Source organism: Asterias rubens, chromosome 11 (genome assembly GCF_902459465.1).
Source record: "Asterias rubens chromosome 11, eAstRub1.3, whole genome shotgun sequence".
NCBI classification, from domain to species: domain Eukaryota; kingdom Metazoa; phylum Echinodermata; class Asteroidea; order Forcipulatida; family Asteriidae; genus Asterias; species Asterias rubens.
The window spans coordinates 11773917-11791586 of NC_047072.1; the positions used below are offsets into that span (position 1 = coordinate 11773917).

Consider the following 17670-nt stretch of genomic DNA (forward strand, 5'->3'; position numbering starts at 1 on the left):
GATGAGGTGCACTGGATTTAGTGCAGAAACTCAGAGTGCTTTATAGTCAAATTTCTATTGTATTCAACTTTAAGTTTGAACCATGTTTTGATCACAACTATGTGTGATTTGTTTTTTTTATGGACACAAGTTTGTCTTTGAGAACTGCAAGGTAGGTTTATTAACAGTTTTATACGTAGAATCCCAGAATCGTTGGGAGTGTGTAGTAAAATTTTATATTTGTTTAACTTTAATTTCTGAACAATTTCCTGACCACTACTGTACATGTATGTGGATTGTTTCTTTGAAAGTGGTCTACAGTCAAATTTCTATTGTATTCAACTTTATTTATGACATATTTTCTTATCACTACTATGTGGTTTGAGTTTTTGACACAACTTTGGCTCTTAGAACTAGCTACAATAAGGTATTGTTTTTTGCAATTTTTTCCATTTATGCATTTATGCAGTATAGAAACCCAGAATTGTTGAGAGTGTACTCTAGTCAAATTTCTATTATATTCAACTTTATTCTTGAACCATGTTCTGATCATCACTGTGTGATAAAAGCTTGGCTATGAGAAATGCATGGTAGGTTTATTGGTTGTCATGGATAAAACACAAGGTATGTTTTTTTGTTACCATTTTCTGATCACTACTGCGTGTGGTTAGATTCATAGATGAAACTGGTTCTATGAACTGCTGCATGGGTTTTTATCATAACACCGATGTGTGAGCACTGGTTTTCTTGGTACTTTCCAGAGTTCTGTGGAAAAAATCACAGGCAAACATGTATTACTCGGGTGGGATTCCACCAACAGAACCCGGTAAAAAACTGAGTATGTAAGGTTAAAACCAAAATTAATATTCTTTATCCCTGATGTATATTTAACGTAAATTTTTGCGGTACCTGCTGCTAAAATATTGGATTCGAACTGCCTCTACTGTAGCTAACGGGCAATCTCGGTGGTCTGCTGTCTAGTTGGTATGACACTGCTCTAGAATTGCAACGTATGTGGGTTCAAATCCCACCCGAGTAATATGCCTGTGATTTTTGTTCACAGACCTCGGGAAAGTACTGAGTATACAGTGCTAACACTCATCGGTGTAAGGGTAAAACCAACATTATCATTCGTTATCCCGATGCAAATTTGACATAAAGCCAAATTATTACTAAGTGGCCTGAAAAGTTTGTTGACCTTACACAAGATATACATGTAGGTCAACTCGTGTACTGTACTCAATGTCCCTACTCTTTTCCAACGGGCCAAATATCTTGCCTGGTAACTAAATCTAATTATCAATCAATTTTTTTTCTTTGACAGCGTTTGAGGAGGAAGACACCAACGATTCATCCTTCACATCCTCCCAAGAGCCTACCCCCTTGAAGTACATGTACGACCCCATCGAGGAAGAAAACAAGGAGCAAGAGAAGAGGCAGGAAGAAGAGCAACAACGCCAGCAAGACAACGTCCAGAACCCCAAGCAGATTGAGCAGCTTCTCAAGAGGGTAGAGCACATCACTGACTTCTGCCGCACCATGGAGACCCCCGGTATGGAAGGGGAGGAACGTGGGGGTGAGGAGACGGCGGATGGGATGGAGGTTGTCAGCGATGCGACGATATTGCTACATGCTGTGCATAAGCTGCGCAAGGTGAGGTGCTTGGTTAAGATAACAAATATTTGTATTCTACAAGAAATCCTCATGGTTTTGGGTACAAAGTATTCTGTGTGGGTGAGGATTTATCAGATGGGATGGAGGTTGTCAGCGATGCGACAATATTGCTACATGCTGTGCATAAGCTACGCAAGGTGAGGTGCTTGGTTAGAAGCGGGGTTGTGAAATGTTTGTAATCCACAAGAAATACCATTGATGGCTCTTTTGCAAACATGTGATGTCACAGGTCACATCGTCTATAGCAACTGCAATTTTCATTTATAACACCAAAATCATACACATGCTCTGAGATGCAAATAGAATCCTGGTTTTGCAGAAAGTTCCCTAAAAACTTTTCGTGTTCCAAAATTTTTTTGAAATCTCCCTGTTTGTGGCAACTTTGCCCCTATTATGTTTTCCCCTCATTAACCCTTCACCTTTGACCCTAATTGACCTCAGGTGATCCATGAGCTTCAGGAGACTGAGAGGGCGTATGTGAAGGACATCAACTGTCTGGTCACTCGTTATCTAGAGCCTCTACAAAGCGAGTCATTTCTCACCGCAGACGAGGTATGAGATTTTGAGTATTGATTATCAAGTCTGGATGTGAAACCGCGATGATCAGATTCTTGTACTTGTGTCTTAACGAGTGAACAATCAGTTCTGATAATAGAGGGGCTTGTAGGGGACGAAGTATGTGATTTCAAGTATTTGGAATAATTTACCAAAAGCAGGTTGTGAATCCACAACCATCAAATTCTTTTACTTGTGTCTTAATGAATAAACAATCTTTTCTGATAATCGGGGGGGCTTCTAAACTCCGCCTTTTAATAACTAAACTTTGGATGAGGTATCAGATTTTCATGAAGATAGTTGATGAAAGTTGCTGATGGGTTTAAAGTCATCAGTCTAATCATCAAATACATCTTGACAAGGAATTCCCTTACAATTTATCCCCCCCCCCAAAAAAAAAAAATAACCAAATAACTTGTTTCACCCTTCTCAGATTGATGCCCTGTTTGGCAATGTCAAAGAGATCATCAAGTTTCAGACCATCTTCTTGAAGTGTCTTGAAGATTCAACAGACGTGACCGACTTTGACACCTTCACTAATCCATCGCAGTTTAAGGTGAGCTTTCCTTTCTTTCATAGTTTTTGAAAACTTTTGTGTGTGTGTTTGAACACATCAAAGCCTAGAAAGCCTTTAAAAGGAGTTTATTTTTGTATTTTTGTAGTTTGTGCTTTTCAAATAGTTACGAATAGAAAGTCCTTGTTTTTGTTCTAGCTACTAAGTTTTTGAGTGTATTGTTTATTTGTTACAGCTTGTCACTTTTCTGGTTAGGTTTCATAATAAGTCACGTATTGTTTATGTGGTTTTGACTCTTGCAGAAATTTTTTTCTTAAGTAAGTTTTAATGTTTTACCTTTCTAATCTTCGTATACAACTGACCTGTTATTTGTGTCTATAGTGTTTCTTTGTAAAGAAAGACTTTCTTAATTGTGAAGTGCACCGAGGGATCTGTGATCCAGAATGCGCAATTTTGTTTTTGTTTTTTTATTGTTATTGATATTATCGAGGGCGCCATCTTCCTCGCATTTCACTTTGACATTTTGATGATAAAACTTTTGACCTCCTGCAAACATACCATGGAAGTACCGTGTACAAGAGGCATAAGGAAGAGACAGAGTGGCTTAACGACTCTTCTGAGGCAAAACAGCCTTGAAAAAAATCATTTTGGGAAAAGCAAGTACAGCTGTTTTCCCATAACAGGAATGAGATTTTTCAGTCTTTTTCTGAATTCAGACTTTTTATGTCCGCCTAGTGAAACAAAATCAGACGGTATTTTTTCAACATGTAAGGATATCCTGCTGTTTGGTCTACTCCTCTAGTGCTTCGGACACAAAAAAGCTCCTCTTCATCTATAGCTCCTTAGTTTACCGAAAGGTGGAAATGGCACCATTTCAAACAAACCTTAAAGACACTGGACACTATTGATAATTGTCAAAGACCAGTCTACTTACTTGGTGTATCTCAACATATGCTTAAAATAACAAACCTGCGAAAAGTTGAGCTTGATTGGTCCTCGGGGTTGCAAGATAACTGTGAAAGAAAAAATCACCCTTGTCACACGAAGTTGTGTGCTTTTAGATGCTTGATTTCGAGACCTCAAGTTCTAGACTTGAGGTCTTGAAATCAAATTCGTGGTCAATTACTTTTTTTTTTTTAAACTACGTCACTTCAGAGGGAGCCGTTTTCGCACAATGTTTTATACCATCAACCTCTCCCCATTACTTGTTACCAAGTAAGGTTTTATGCTGATAATTTAAATAGATGTTAAATTTGCATCGGGATAAAGAATATTAATTTTTTGGTTTTTACCCATATACACCGATGTGTGTAGCACTGTATACTCAGTACTTTCCCCGAGTCCTGTGAAAAAATCACAGCCATTTTTACTCGGGTGGGATTCGAACCCACGACCCTTGCAATTCTAGAGCAGTGTCTTACCAACTAGACCACCGAGATTGCCCGGTAGCTAGAGGCAGTTCGAATCCTATGTTTAGCAGCGGGTACTGCAAACGATTTAAATAGATGTTAAATTTGCATCGGGGATAAAGAATATTAATTTTTTGGTTTTTACCCATATACACCGATGTGTGTAGCACTGTATACTCAGTACTTTCCCCGAGTCCTGTGAAAAAAATCACAGGCATCCTGTGTATACAGTGCTACACACATCGGTGTATAGGGGTAAAAACCAAAACAAAATTAATATGCTGATAATTATTTTGAGTAATTACCAATAGTGTCCACTGCCTTTAAAGAATTTGTATCTCAGTTTCAGACTTTTTTGTTAGCAATGACTGTCACCCCTGCTATAAAAACAGTACAAAAGGAGAGGCTGATTATAAAGCATGTTAGTTTCAAAAGCTAAGTGTGGTCGTCCCTTTCCTTTTGTTTGTGTGCAATTAGAGAGTTGCATGTCTGTTAAATACATTTGTTTGGTTTTTGTTGACACAGAGGGTGTTGTTCTCTCTGGGGAAGGCCTTCCTTTACTACATGGACCACTTCAAGCTCTACAGCGCCTTCTGTGCCTGCCACTCCCGCTCCCAGAAGATCTTAGATCCAGCCAGAGGTAACAAGGCACTGATGGAATTCCTGGAGGCCAGGAACCCTAAGAATCAACACTCCTCCTCGCTGGCTTCTTATCTCATCAAACCAATACAGGTAATAAAAATAATAACGTTTTCTTATATTGCGAATTTCACAAGAACCGTCTCAATGTGCTTTACATTAGTGCTCTGGTCATTGGGCCAATAACATCCCTTTAATCTTTCTCAGCTCCCTGGGGAGTAGACGACCTTTTACGGCCAACCGTAGCGCTCTAAAGGCTTTTTCATACACAGAATCAACCCCTTCCCTTGCAGGTACCCATTATAGATACCCCTGGGTGAAGAGAAGAAATAATAGTAAAGTATCTTGCTCAACGACACAAGTGCCACATTAATTAAATAATAATAATATTAATAATAATAATAATACAAAGCATTTAATAATAAGCCGCTATACAAAGAACAGAGCGCCTAACAAAGGGAGGGCAACACAAGAAAAAAAACACAAAAAAACACACACAAAAACAGACCAATGACAGGCCAATAGATACAATAGACAGGCCGACCAATACCCTGTCAAGAAAGGGTTTGTGTTTTTTTTTATTTTAAAGCCTTGCTTTAGATCCCTTTAGAAATGGTTGGATTTTATTTCTAGAAATGTTTTTAAACCTAAAAATGTTTTAATTTCTAGAAATTTTTGGATTTCGTTTTGAATCTGATGTTTTTTTGTTTTGTTTTTTCAGCGTGTCTTGAAGTACCCTCTTCTCCTGAAGGAGATCAGGAGTCAACTTGACAAGGAGAGCGAGGAACATTACCACTTATCTCAGGCCCTTAAGGGAATGAGTGAGGTTGCAGGTCATATTAACGAGATGATGAGGGTACATGAGCAATTTGGAGACATCTTTGATGAGCTGGTGGCCGAGCAATACCACGTCAAAAAAGAGGTTTGTGTTTTTTTTTATTTTGAAGCTTTTTAGAAATGAGTGGATTTCTAGAAATGTGTGGATTTCTAGAAATGTGTGGATTTCATTTCAGTTTTACTTTTTTTGGAAGTGGTGTAGGGGTTTTAATGTTTGATTTTTAGTGTAAAAAACACAGATTCACAAGAAATTCTTCTATTATTCCATTTCAAAGTTGTGGAAAACAATATTTATGTTTTCCTTTTCTATTTAAGAATTTTAGTTACAATTGTTGAAAGTGAAAGTTTTCAGCAAAGATTTCTCAAAAGATTCTGGGTTCATTCCAAATCGGGAAAGATTTTGTGGAAAAGTTGGTCAACAAACTAACTGTGTGCTGATAAGCAGGAACTTTGGCTGACAAGCAAAAACTTTCTTTTCAGTGTTTTTTTCCAGACCAAATTTATGAAAAAATTTTCGTGGTCAAACCATTTAGAAGTCCCCAGATTGTACAGTAAAATTAACACTAAGTAGAAAACATTCCAATGACCTATTTCAATTCAGCGTGCCTCGGCCACAAAAAAATGGTCCAGAATGCCCGACAATTTTGAAAAAAAACCTTGGGAGAACCCTACCATTTTATCAAAAGTGGTAGTAAAAAAATGCTTCTTAACTTCAAAAACTTAATAAGACTTGGTAATTTTGGCATCTTGTCAGATGGGAAAAAGCATGGGTATTTTTTGAAGCTGAAAATTTTAATTCATATTTCCTTTCTCTGTTGTGAAATTTTCAAATAAGAAGGATGACGATGATGATAAATTTCATTGATTAAAGGCACTGGACACCTTTGATAATTGTCAAAGACCAGTATTCTTACTTGGTGTATCCCAACGTGCATAAAACAACAAGCCTGTGAAAATTTGGGCTCAATTGGTCATTGAAGTTGCAAGAAAATGATGAAAGAAAAACATCCTTGTTGCACAAATTTGTATGCTTTCAGATGCCTGAGTGAGGCTTCAGGTTTGAAGTCTTTCTCAGATTCCAATATTTGAGTAAGAAACTACCTTCTAACTACGTTACTTCAGAGGGAGCCATTTCCCACAATGTTTTATACTATCAACAGCTCCCCATTGCTCGTTACCAAGTTAGTTTTTATGCTGATATATATTTTGATTAATTACCAAATGTGTCCAGGGGTGGATTTCACAAAGGTAGTCCTAACTTAGGACTAGTCCTAGGCAATGCTAAGAGATAGGACTGGTCCTAAGTTAGGACCAGTAACTCATCCTAACTTAGGACTGGTCCTATCTCTTAGCATTGTCCTAAGTTAGGACTACCTTTTTGAAATCCACCCCAGTGCCTTTAAATAATTAGAAACGGTTGTTTGGGAATATACTGCTACCCAAATACCCTCCTCCCCCACTCCACCTCACTGCTATACCTTGCCCCTTCTGACCCAATTGTTGGATTGCTTGGTTCCTGGCTTGTAGACTAATGATCAATTCCAAATAATTATTTGTGGGTTTTTTTAACGAGCAGACAACCTTGGAATAATATTCGGGGAGCAGTATTGTTTGATTGAAAATCAATATATATATATTTTTTATCAAATTGGTTAAATTTTCTTCAAAGAAATTATCTTTTTTAGAAAACAGATCATACATTAGACAGTAGAATCACATTCTTTATCTCTCTTTATTGTTTGAATGTTTTTAAAAGTTTTTGTTAAGGGAGCATTTTTATAAAGGGGAACCCTTAGAGAAAAGTTTGGCTGAGCTAGAATTGACTTGAAGTTCAGTTTGCTCAAAATGGCGCTGAAGCGAAGTCTTTCAAATGATCATTGGCGTGGCTCAGGGCAGAATGGATTTATGACGACCAGAAAGACCCAGTCGGCTCAGAGCAGAAATGACTTTTAAGACTCAGAAAGACCCAGTCAACTTAGAGCAAGGCCCAATTTCATAGCGCCGCTTAACGGTAAGCAAATTTGCGTGCTTACTGTAGCAGAAAAATTTGCTTAAGCCTTAGCGTATTTCACAGGTTAGCAGAAAAATTGAGCGGCCATATTGCGTGTTTACCGTGGATTTGCATTGTGACGTCATTTATTTTTGTGCGGTAAGCACCGGAAGGTTAGCATGCCTTATCGTGTGCTTACGGTTAGCAGCGCTATGAAATAGAAATGGCACTGTAAGCATAAAATCGGCCGCTAAGCAGCGCTATGAAATTGGGCCCAGCTGCCTCACATTGGTGTAAAGGTCTTTTCTGCTAAGACCCGACTGGGTCTTTTTAGGTCTTGTAACTACTTTCTATTCTGTTCTGAGCTGATGAAATGAATCTTAAATTTTGTATAAGATCCAATTTTTTTTAATGGAAAATGTACCTGCTTTGACATCACATAAGTTTCATAAAAATATGCAAATTTGCATTAATAGCATATAGTCCCTTGCACAGGACATGTCTGACTGACTGCTATAGTGGTAGTTTTACTTTTTTATATTTTGGTAGTAGCTCATTTGCATAATGATAAAAAAGTACAATAGCTTAAAAAGTAGGAAGAAAAAACGGCAAAGGTTTTCTTAACGAAACTGAGGTTTCTGTTTGGCCGAACTAATAATTTGTCCTGCTGTTTGGTGGTGAGAGTCAGCTTTGACATATAGGCCTACTGTCCAAACTGAATTGAATTTTGAATTCTAATATGCGCGCTTACGTTACTTAAGTTGTACATGTTGTCTGAGATTCGGAAGCAGAGCCCAACTCTCCATGATTCTGCAGAGAGTACCCTGAAGAAAAAAACAAAACTTTCCATGTTCTGGTGAACCAATGTGAATATCTTTCATACCATAGAAACTTGTTTCTGTTATGTTGAATGTAACTCAAAGTATCTCCCTGATTGTGCACACAATCTCCCTGAATCTGAATTTGAATTTTTTAAATTTTTTTTTAAAGAAGACAATGAAGAAATTGAAGTTTTAGACATGGGAGAAAAACTAGGGAAAACTCACGCAGTCAGGGCCCAATTTCATAGCGCTGCTTAGCGGTCGATTTTATGCTTACTGTGCAATTTCTATTTCATAGCGCTGCTAACCCTAAGCACACGAAAAGGCATGCAAACCTGCTGGGCTTACCGCACGGAAACAAAAGTAACGTCACAATGCAAATTAACGGTAAACACGCAATATGGCCGCCCAATTTTTCTGCTAACCTGTAAAGTACGCTAAGGCTTAAGCAAATTGTTCTGCTACAGTAAGCATGCAAATTTGCTTACTGTTAAGCAGCGCTATGAAATTGGGCCTAGGTAGGGACCGGAAAAAAACAATCCACATGCAAGGCTCTGGTCCGGATATAAAAAAAAAAACGAGGTCCACAGAGGTACGGTGAAAGGCAGCTCTGATTAGTGCAGAGTGCTAGTCCATCAATACAAATAATCATCCACCCAGACCCTTAAAGATGCTCCCTTCACCATTCCGACATCTCTCCATTTTGGATTCATTTCCTGTTCCCCTTCAAGAGCAAAGTTTAAGACCTGCTGTTTGTACAAAATCTCCCTGATTGCAAGATGCCAAAGTTGGCAAACTCTGCATTAGTGCTGGTCCTAATGGCTCAGTACAAATAATCATTCACCCTGACCCTTATTAAAATGCTCCCTTCGCCATTCCGAAATCTCTCCCTTTTGGATTCATTTTCTCCATTTTGACCTTGTCTCTCTCTCTCTCTCCGCTTAATTTTTTTGCATCCCCCTTTTGTCCTTCTCCAATTCCTCCTCTTCCACCTACAAAATGGCCGCTCGCAGCTGGTGGGGACAAAGGTATAGTGCTTACACTGGGGCCTGTTATGTTCTTTGCCCTTTTTTTCTCTCTCTTCCTTTTGGTAATTTTTGTACGTCAGTTTTCATACTTTGTTAAGTATTGTCTTGTCGTAAAATCTTGCTGTAAAATCTTGCTGGTGATTGTATGGATGAATATTCTTGATTGTTTTTCTGAAAAATGAGCATTCCTGTGTGGGATTTGAGGTATTGCTTTGTGAGGTACTATGAATTCAATGTTTTGTACCTTTGATGTAAAAGCATGGAACTTGGCACGCAGAGTATGTCATGAGAAATATATTTGGCTACAGCAGGCATGGCATTCTTCCTACATGTATTTCAGTCTGGTATCCAATTGGTGTTTTTTTTTTGCCTTTAAAAGATTGTGGTGGAATAGGTTATAAATTCAACACCATGTCCACATGAAGGCTCTTGTATTCGATCAAATGTTCCTACTTTTTTTTGAAGCACCAAATCATCATGCCTGCTATGGTGCAATCACAGATTTGTCCTTTAAAACAATATAGGTACAATACTACAATAACAAGCAATAGCAATCATTGTGGAAAGGTTCACAAATTGCTTGTTACCTATATTTTTTTCAAAAGACAAATCTGCGATGGCCCTGTAGCAAAATTTATTTCTCTGACAGTGTGCCAGTTCCATTCAGGTATCACCAAAAAGCACATTTCCCCCTTCTGTCCCCACTAAGGTATTAGTGGTTTTTACGGCAAGATTTTACTTTGCATGAATTTCACACGATTGTCTGTCCAAAATTGTTAACACATAACTTATATTTATTTTGAGTTTACAACATAATAAAAAACAAGGTTGAAATTCAAAATGATGACAACTAATTTGTTTAGAAAATTTAAACTGGTGGTCAGTTTCAAAAACAATTATATGTTGACTAACTTTTGCAGGTATTTTTTTTTTTTTTTGTATAAATGTGTTGGACACATTAATATGCTGTTATGATGTATCTCTACTTGTGTTAACTCAAATAAGACAAAAAGTGTTAATAATTGATGTGTTTTGTGTTGTAGTGTTGGTGTCGAAAAGAAGCTAACACTAAATCAACACCAAGGGTGTTGAAAATATATGTGCTGTTGTATGTCCTATGCCTGTAAAATTAAAAGGGTAACAGTAAATAAATAGAAACTGTGAGTGTTAACAATCTTGGACAGCAATCAACACTTTTTAATTTTCTTGCTAAGAAGCCACTGCTTACTTTCACAATGTACACATTTTACTAAGCTCATTAACTGCAAGCCATTAGACAATGCACTCTGTTAACATCAGAAGCCTCATTTGCATATTGATGACTAGTATAGAAAGCCTTCACAACAGGGAGATGGCAATGTGATTGTCATTTGTATTTGATTTTTTTTTTTTTTTTTTTTTTTTTTTGAAAAATTATTTGAATTTACTACTGCTTTTTTTTTTTTTTTTTTCGAAAACAAAAACAAAACGAGAGGCCTCAAATTTCATCATTTACCAGTTTCCTATCCCTGTATCTTTCATGGTGCTATTCATCTTTGATGCATTGCTACCATCGATACCAGCTATCTGTTACAGTTATGAAATAATGCTAAATTTGGCTCCTGATGTTGCTTTAGTAAAGTTGCAGGAATTTTCAGGGAAAAGTTCTAATGTGCAAAAAGCTAACGATAACGAGCGTAGTAATTAAAGGTTGTCGGAGAATATTAACAGCAAATTAATCTTTGTGCCTCAAACACAAGCCGTCAGTTTTCCACCTGGTGGAAGAACTTCACAGTTCCAAACTTAAGGTGCGTCTAAAAAAAATATTGTTAAATATTTTTTTTTTTTTTTTTTTTTTCACCAACCACAATAACTTGGATGAATTTGATGGTAGATAAACACAAATGAGTTCAGTTTCAGAATATTTTGTCCTTTGGTGTTTATAAGTTTTTTGGGGTTTGATGATACATGTATACCCATCAAGGGAACACAGCAAACTCCTTTAATTTAAAGGATATAAACGCCAAGCTGGCAACAGCCAATCTCTCTCAAAGAAGCATTGGTTTAATGTCTAGTTTTTATTCCACAACCTTGTGAGTGCAAGTCAAGCAGTCTAATCACTGGACCACAGTTTGTGGGAGAAGTCTTTCATTTCCAAACATCCGCAATGGGTCTATAAAATTTGAGGTTGTTCTCTTTTGCTTTCGTTCAAGGTTTATACTGAAAATGTTTGATTAAGTTTAATGCTTTTTTATAACTTTAAACACTTGCAACTAATCTTTTTTCAAAACCAGAAATGTTCTTGCATCACTAACTGACAGGCATGTACATTGTATGAACATATGAACACCAAATCTGCTCAGAATGTTATTTTTTACAATTTTAAAATATTTAATAGTAGACGAAAGTACAAAATTGTTATCATTTTATAACATGGATGAAAAGCAAGATATGACAGAATGTTGAGTTTATTGTTCAGAAGGGCGTCTGTTCCTTATTGAGGAAAGGAAGACTCTTCATTGGTTCATATTTGCGCTTTTCCATCATTGTCAACATCGAGGGCGGTATTTGCGCTTTTCCATCATTGTCAATATCGAGGGCGGTATATGCAAGAGCCCTACGTTGTATTTGAAAATACTTCTCCATCGTTTCTTAATAAAGAAGCGTTCTGCGCAATTATTGGTTTTTAAATTTTTGTTTGTTTTTGTTTTTTAAGTTGCTGCTCATACGTCATTGTTTTCATTTGTTCAAGCCTGACCACATCTTACAATTTTGTTTAATGTCGTTAAGTTTTCACAGCAACACTCTGTTCAATCCAACCATATTTCACAAACAGTATAATAACACACTTGATAGTTTTGAACTAAACTTATTTTCATCCAATAAAATAATAATGATAATCACTTTTATTGTGCGCATTTCAACATAAAACTTTCAAAAGCAATCTAGGTTTCAGCATCTGGTTTTAAATTATTTGTAATGTGCTCTTTTCGCAGGTGGCAGATCTAGCAATGGACGACCTAGTCCTCCACAACACAGCCATGTGGCTGAACAGCCAGGATGACCTGGGAAAGGTCAAACGAGGCAAGGAACCAGAGGTCATTATATTTGGTAAGGTCAAAACTATTCCATAATTTTTTAAGTAAACACTTCAAGCAGACAGGGTCATTCTGGTTCAAACCGGTTCACACTGGGTTTGATTAAGGCCCAGTTTCTTAAGGCTGGGCCCAATTTCATAGAGCTGTTTAAGTAGAAAATATTGCTTGAACAGTTTTCTGCTTAACAGAAATGAGCACCATACCAGTCACAAATTGTACATGTTTCATGGTAACTTGGCTGGTTGCCTTATTCTGGTAAGCATAATTTTGTTGTCTATGAAATTGTGCTCTATAAAACTGGGACCAGGTTAAGTACGAATTAAGTAGCTAAGTACAACAAAAGTATGCTTACAAGAATATTTACCAGCCAAAATACCATGTCATTATTATTATTATGGTATTACTATTAATGGGTCATCCACTTAGTACTAGTTTAGACCAGTTCATACCAGAGTAATCGGTTGTCTGATTCAACTGGTTCTTACCGGTTTATTCTCAAATTGTCATAAAAGACCACTTCTTAAAGCCAGTGGACACTATTTGTAATTGTCAAAGACTAGCCTTAACAGTTGGTGTATCTCAAAATAAGCATAAAATAACAAACCTGTGAAAATTTGAGCTCAATCGGTCATCGCACTTGCGAGATAATATGAAAGAAAAAAATACCCTTGTCACACGAAGTTGTGTGTGTTTAGATGGTTGATTTCGAGACCTCAAGTTCTAAATCTGAGGTCTCGAAATCAAATTCGTGGAAAATGACGTCTTTCTCTAAAACTATGGCACTTCAGAGGGAGCCGTGTTTCTCACAACGTTTTATACCATCAACCTCTCCCCATTACTCGTCACCAAGTAAGGTTTTATGCCAATAGTGTCCACTGCCTTTAACACAAATTTGCTGCACATTGCATTCTTCCTATATTTCCATGTTTGTTTTACCTTGGGAAGGTTTACAAATTTGCAATTAACCTGAAAGTCTACCACCATGAGTTTATGTAGGTCAGCCCGTGACTCAATAAAATGTTCCTACTGTTTTCCAAGGACCAAATATCATTGTTAAAGAACAAAATGAATTTTACTTTCGAAAACGATTCAGCTTTGCTCACATTGCCTCAACCATATGGATCAATCTCCCAGAATATCTAAAAAACATTGACTCCATTGTTAAGTTTAAGATTGCTTTAAAGACGCACTTATTTAACATTTAATTCATCCATTTTGTTTGTTACCCAGTACATCTTGTCTTTGTATTCTGTTGTGTGTTTTTTTCAAGAGCGCTTAGGAACATGTTTTATTGCTATGGGTTATGCGCTATACAAGAATGGTTAATTATTATTACTATTATCTCTAATTTTCCTGTCCCCTCCCCCTCTCTTTCTCTTTGTTCAGTTTTCCGCCCAGCTGTCGTTATCGTTTGTAAGGAGAAGGCAAAGAAGATGAGGAAAGGCTCCCTTAAAGGAAGCCACTTGGAGGATATTATCCGCTTCAAATGGATGATTCCCGTCTCTACAATGCAAGTCAGAGACGCCAGTATTAATGGTAAGAACCTAGTTACAATAGTCAAACATGAAGAGACACACATGGTCGCAGGTTATTGAGTACAGGTTAGAATAATAATAATAATAATAATAATAATAATAATTACACAGCATGTATAAAGGCGCACTAAATCTGATGTAAAACCATTCAAAGGCAAGATGGAATTCTCAGTGGTAGGGAAAGCAAGTGTGAACAGGGCCCAATATCATAGAGCTGCTAAGCACAAATTTGCTAAGCATGAAATTTCTTCCTTGGTAAAAACTGGATTACCAACCAAATTCAGTTTGTTGCATATTCCTTGTTACTGGTATTCAGCTGTTGCTTGCTCATCCTGAAAATCATGTTGAAATTTGGTTGGTAATCCTGTTTTTATCAAGGAAGACATTTCATGCTAAGCAAATTTTTGTGCTAGCAGCTCTATGAAATTGGGCCCAGGTGTGTCTTTAGTTGATGCTGATAAAAGGAGATGTTGCATATTTCCCTGAGGTTTTCAGGTGGAAAAACCCCTGTAGCTGGCTAAATGAGACCGGGGAACAGGGAGCATGTTGCTGGTGAATCTTAGACCTGCCGTCGATTTCACAAAACTCTTCCTAACTTAAGACTTATCTTAGGACTTAGGACAAGTCCCAACCCTGCACTGTAGCATGCAGACCTTAAGATTAATCCTAAGTTAGGACTCGTCCTAACTCGAGATAAGACGAGTCCTAACTCTTTGTAAAATCGACGGCTGGTCTTGTAGTACGGGGAGTCAAGAGGTTTTGAATGTAGAGTGGGGCTACACCTTGGAGTGCCTTGAAAGTGAGAATGATTATTTTGAAGTGAATGCGTTGTTTGATGGGAAGCCAATGTACATGTAGATGATAGAGGATTGGAGTGATGTGGTCATGTATTTTGTTTTCAGTCAAGAGACGTGCAAACATACTTTTACATCATCGTTTTTTTATTGTAAGAATGTACAAAATTACTATTACATCATCGTTTTTGTAATGTAAAAATGTACAAAAAATACTATACCATCATTGTTTTGTTTTTTTTTTCTTTTATTTCCTTACCAGATTCGGACTACTTAAGCCTCTGGGAGTTAGTGCATACCAAGAAAGAAGGAAAGAAAGAGAAATGCTTCCAATTCTCATGCAGGTACGATTTGTTAGAAAGATGAGGGGCTCATCTAGCTGCTTGTCATGATTATATTACTACACTGTTTTGTTTTTGAATACTGTTTTCAGAGGAATATAAATTCCTACTTTCAGATCCCCCTCATATCTTTAATATTTTTGTTTGTAGCCCCTTTCCAAGAGTGGCTTTCAGCCTTTTTGTGGGAAAACATGAGTTGGGAAAAAATATATATAAGTAAAAAATATGATGTGCTTGTCACATTTATTGCATTTTGTTAAAGAGGTTCTTTGCTTATCTCCTTATTTTACAGTACTTCAGAAATGAAATCTCACTTTGTCAAGACCATTAAGCAAATTTTGCGAGACTTTAAGTACAACAAGAATTCCACCAGTGCCAGTAAATTCTCCACCGTCCGCAACAAGAGCTACGTCCCGTTCAAGGGTGGGAAAGGCTCCGATGGGTTCGCCCGCCCAAAGAGAACGCTCCGTCAGTCCCTGCAACTTGGTGAGTCAGTGATGAGCGAGGGCAGCTCGCAGTACAGCGAGGAACGCTCGAGTGGCAGTGGCTCTACCAAGGGGGACCGGTCGGAAGGGGACCAGTTTGATTCCTTAGAGACGGACTCCAACAGCACGGGGAAGTGCGGAGGCGGAAGCGGATTCAAGCGACGGACCAGTCTGGACTCCGGAATGCTCTCCAACGATTCCAATTCCCTCTCCGGCAGTAACCGAGACAGTGACCCGCTTAACACTAATGCCAATAATAACATTCACCGGTTGATATCAGAGGACGACTCTGTCTTCGGCACGCCTAGCTTCCCGCTCGCACCTCAGAGTAACGACACCATGAAACCCAGCACCTCAGTTGTAATCCCATCCCATGAAGAAATCCAAAGACATTTGACAATGTTGGAAGTATCAACGCAAGATGATCCCACCTATACCTCGGCCGATATTGCAAATCAAACTCTGAACGACAGCCAGGGGGGTGCGGTGTGTCAGCTCAGACCGACGTCAAGGAGGCAGGGAGGGAAGCGGGGATCGTTGTACGATAATTTGCGTTGTGATTCCTTGGAAGAGGAAAGGCCCGAGGGCGATGACAACTGCAACTTTGTCAGGAAGCAGAGCACAGCGCTTTGAAGGTTCTACTAATAAGTGGTTATGCTCCTTCCAATTTCACTGGTTCCCAATGGCTTCCTAATGACTTACAAGTAGTAATGAACACCGGAGTAGCCTTATTATCTTTGTTAGCTTGGCCTGGGGGAACAAAATTGTAAAAAAAAGAAGCGCAATTGTATAAAAAAAGAAAATCTTAACTTTTGAAACAGTGAGAGGAAGATTGTATTCTGTGTTTGTTTTTTGGGGCCTCGTGACTTGCACATTGGTGGGTTTTTTTTCTGTAGAAAATGGACAAAGAGTTGTTATCCTTAATCGTTATGCGCATTTTACACGGACAAGTTCATACTACAGAGGGCGCTGTTTATAATGTTGATGCACTGTTTGTGAAGAACCGAGGCAGCCTCACTACCATGGGCAGCATTCTGTTTCGATAAGTTTTGATTTCTTTTACAAACTAGTTCTGGATAAAATAGAGATTTATTCTTTTAAAATCTATTTTTCCAAAGTTTGAACATGCTTCATTAGGTAAACAAACACAACGTTGCCAAGTTTTGCAGTAAATTATTTTGTAATTTTTCAACCGAATTGGCTGCAATTGATCAACATAATCACGAAAGATGGAGTGCAGTTAGAATTTATATTGTAGATATTTTTTCCACAAGAGTTAAATAAATAAAATTGTATAGAATACACCATTCGGTTGAAGGAGAAACATTTGAGAGAGCAATAAATACAGCGATCATAATTTTTTATAAAAATTAACTTAAATATTTTTTATAGACCGAAGAACATCGAAAAAGCCTTTCATTTAATTCACATGCAATTTGTCAGTAATCCGTTTGGATGCAATTTAATCTTTTCATGAAACTTGTTTTGATTTTTTTTTTCCTTCACTTTTAAGCGTCTGGTATACATTTGGTAATGACTCTTAAAATTAATGGCAATTAAAACTTACTTTTTAAGCAGTACAGCAGCTTTGGATATTATGTTGCATTTTGAGAAACTTTTCACTTTGAAGAACTGCGGTTATAGAAAAGATATCTCTTTTTATCCAAACAAATTTGAACCTGGGAAGCTATCAAGTCTCTTTCAGGTTTGGGTTTGTGACCCTGTCGGGGAAAATGTTCAGAGGCGTAAATAATTTGAGATGAAGTGAGTCTTTTTTCTATGATGCCTTTAAGATGCAAACAAGTATTTATGTAACAAAATATTTTCTACTGAATGTTTTCAAATGTGTCTAATACTCGGATAAAAACAAATAAAAACCTATTAAGAGATAAACTTCTTTCAGAAAATGTTATACATTGGCTTATGGATTGAACACAAAAGTTTCCTAAATCACGTTTTACTAATGAAAAGTTGGGAATAAATCATGTTTAT

At 37.4% G+C, this 17670-nt stretch overlaps 1 protein-coding gene across 5 annotated transcripts in view; it reads left to right on the forward strand.

The window, feature by feature from the left end:
• Positions 1 to 17232, forward strand: part of LOC117296283 — a 91133-nt gene extending 73901 nt beyond the window's left edge. For 3 of the 5 annotated variants that reach the window (XM_033779124.1, XM_033779125.1, XM_033779129.1), the window contains 10 exons: positions 1304 to 1632; positions 2095 to 2205; positions 2642 to 2764; positions 4657 to 4863; positions 5492 to 5692; positions 11186 to 11233; positions 12422 to 12536; positions 13910 to 14059; positions 15115 to 15196; positions 15486 to 17232. In XM_033779124.1, the coding sequence (XP_033635015.1) occupies positions 1304 to 1632; positions 2095 to 2205; positions 2642 to 2764; positions 4657 to 4863; positions 5492 to 5692; positions 11186 to 11233; positions 12422 to 12536; positions 13910 to 14059; positions 15115 to 15196; positions 15486 to 16311 (2192 nt within the window). In that variant the 3' untranslated portion in view covers positions 16312 to 17232. Of the gene's footprint in view, positions 1 to 1303; positions 1633 to 2094; positions 2206 to 2641; positions 2765 to 4656; positions 4864 to 5491; positions 5693 to 9431; positions 9447 to 11185; positions 11234 to 12421; positions 12537 to 13909; positions 14060 to 15114; positions 15197 to 15485 lie in introns of all 5 variants that reach the window. The other 2 variants (XM_033779126.1, XM_033779127.1) reach the window with 2 other exon arrangements.
• The last annotated feature ends 438 nt before the right edge of the window (positions 17233 to 17670 follow it).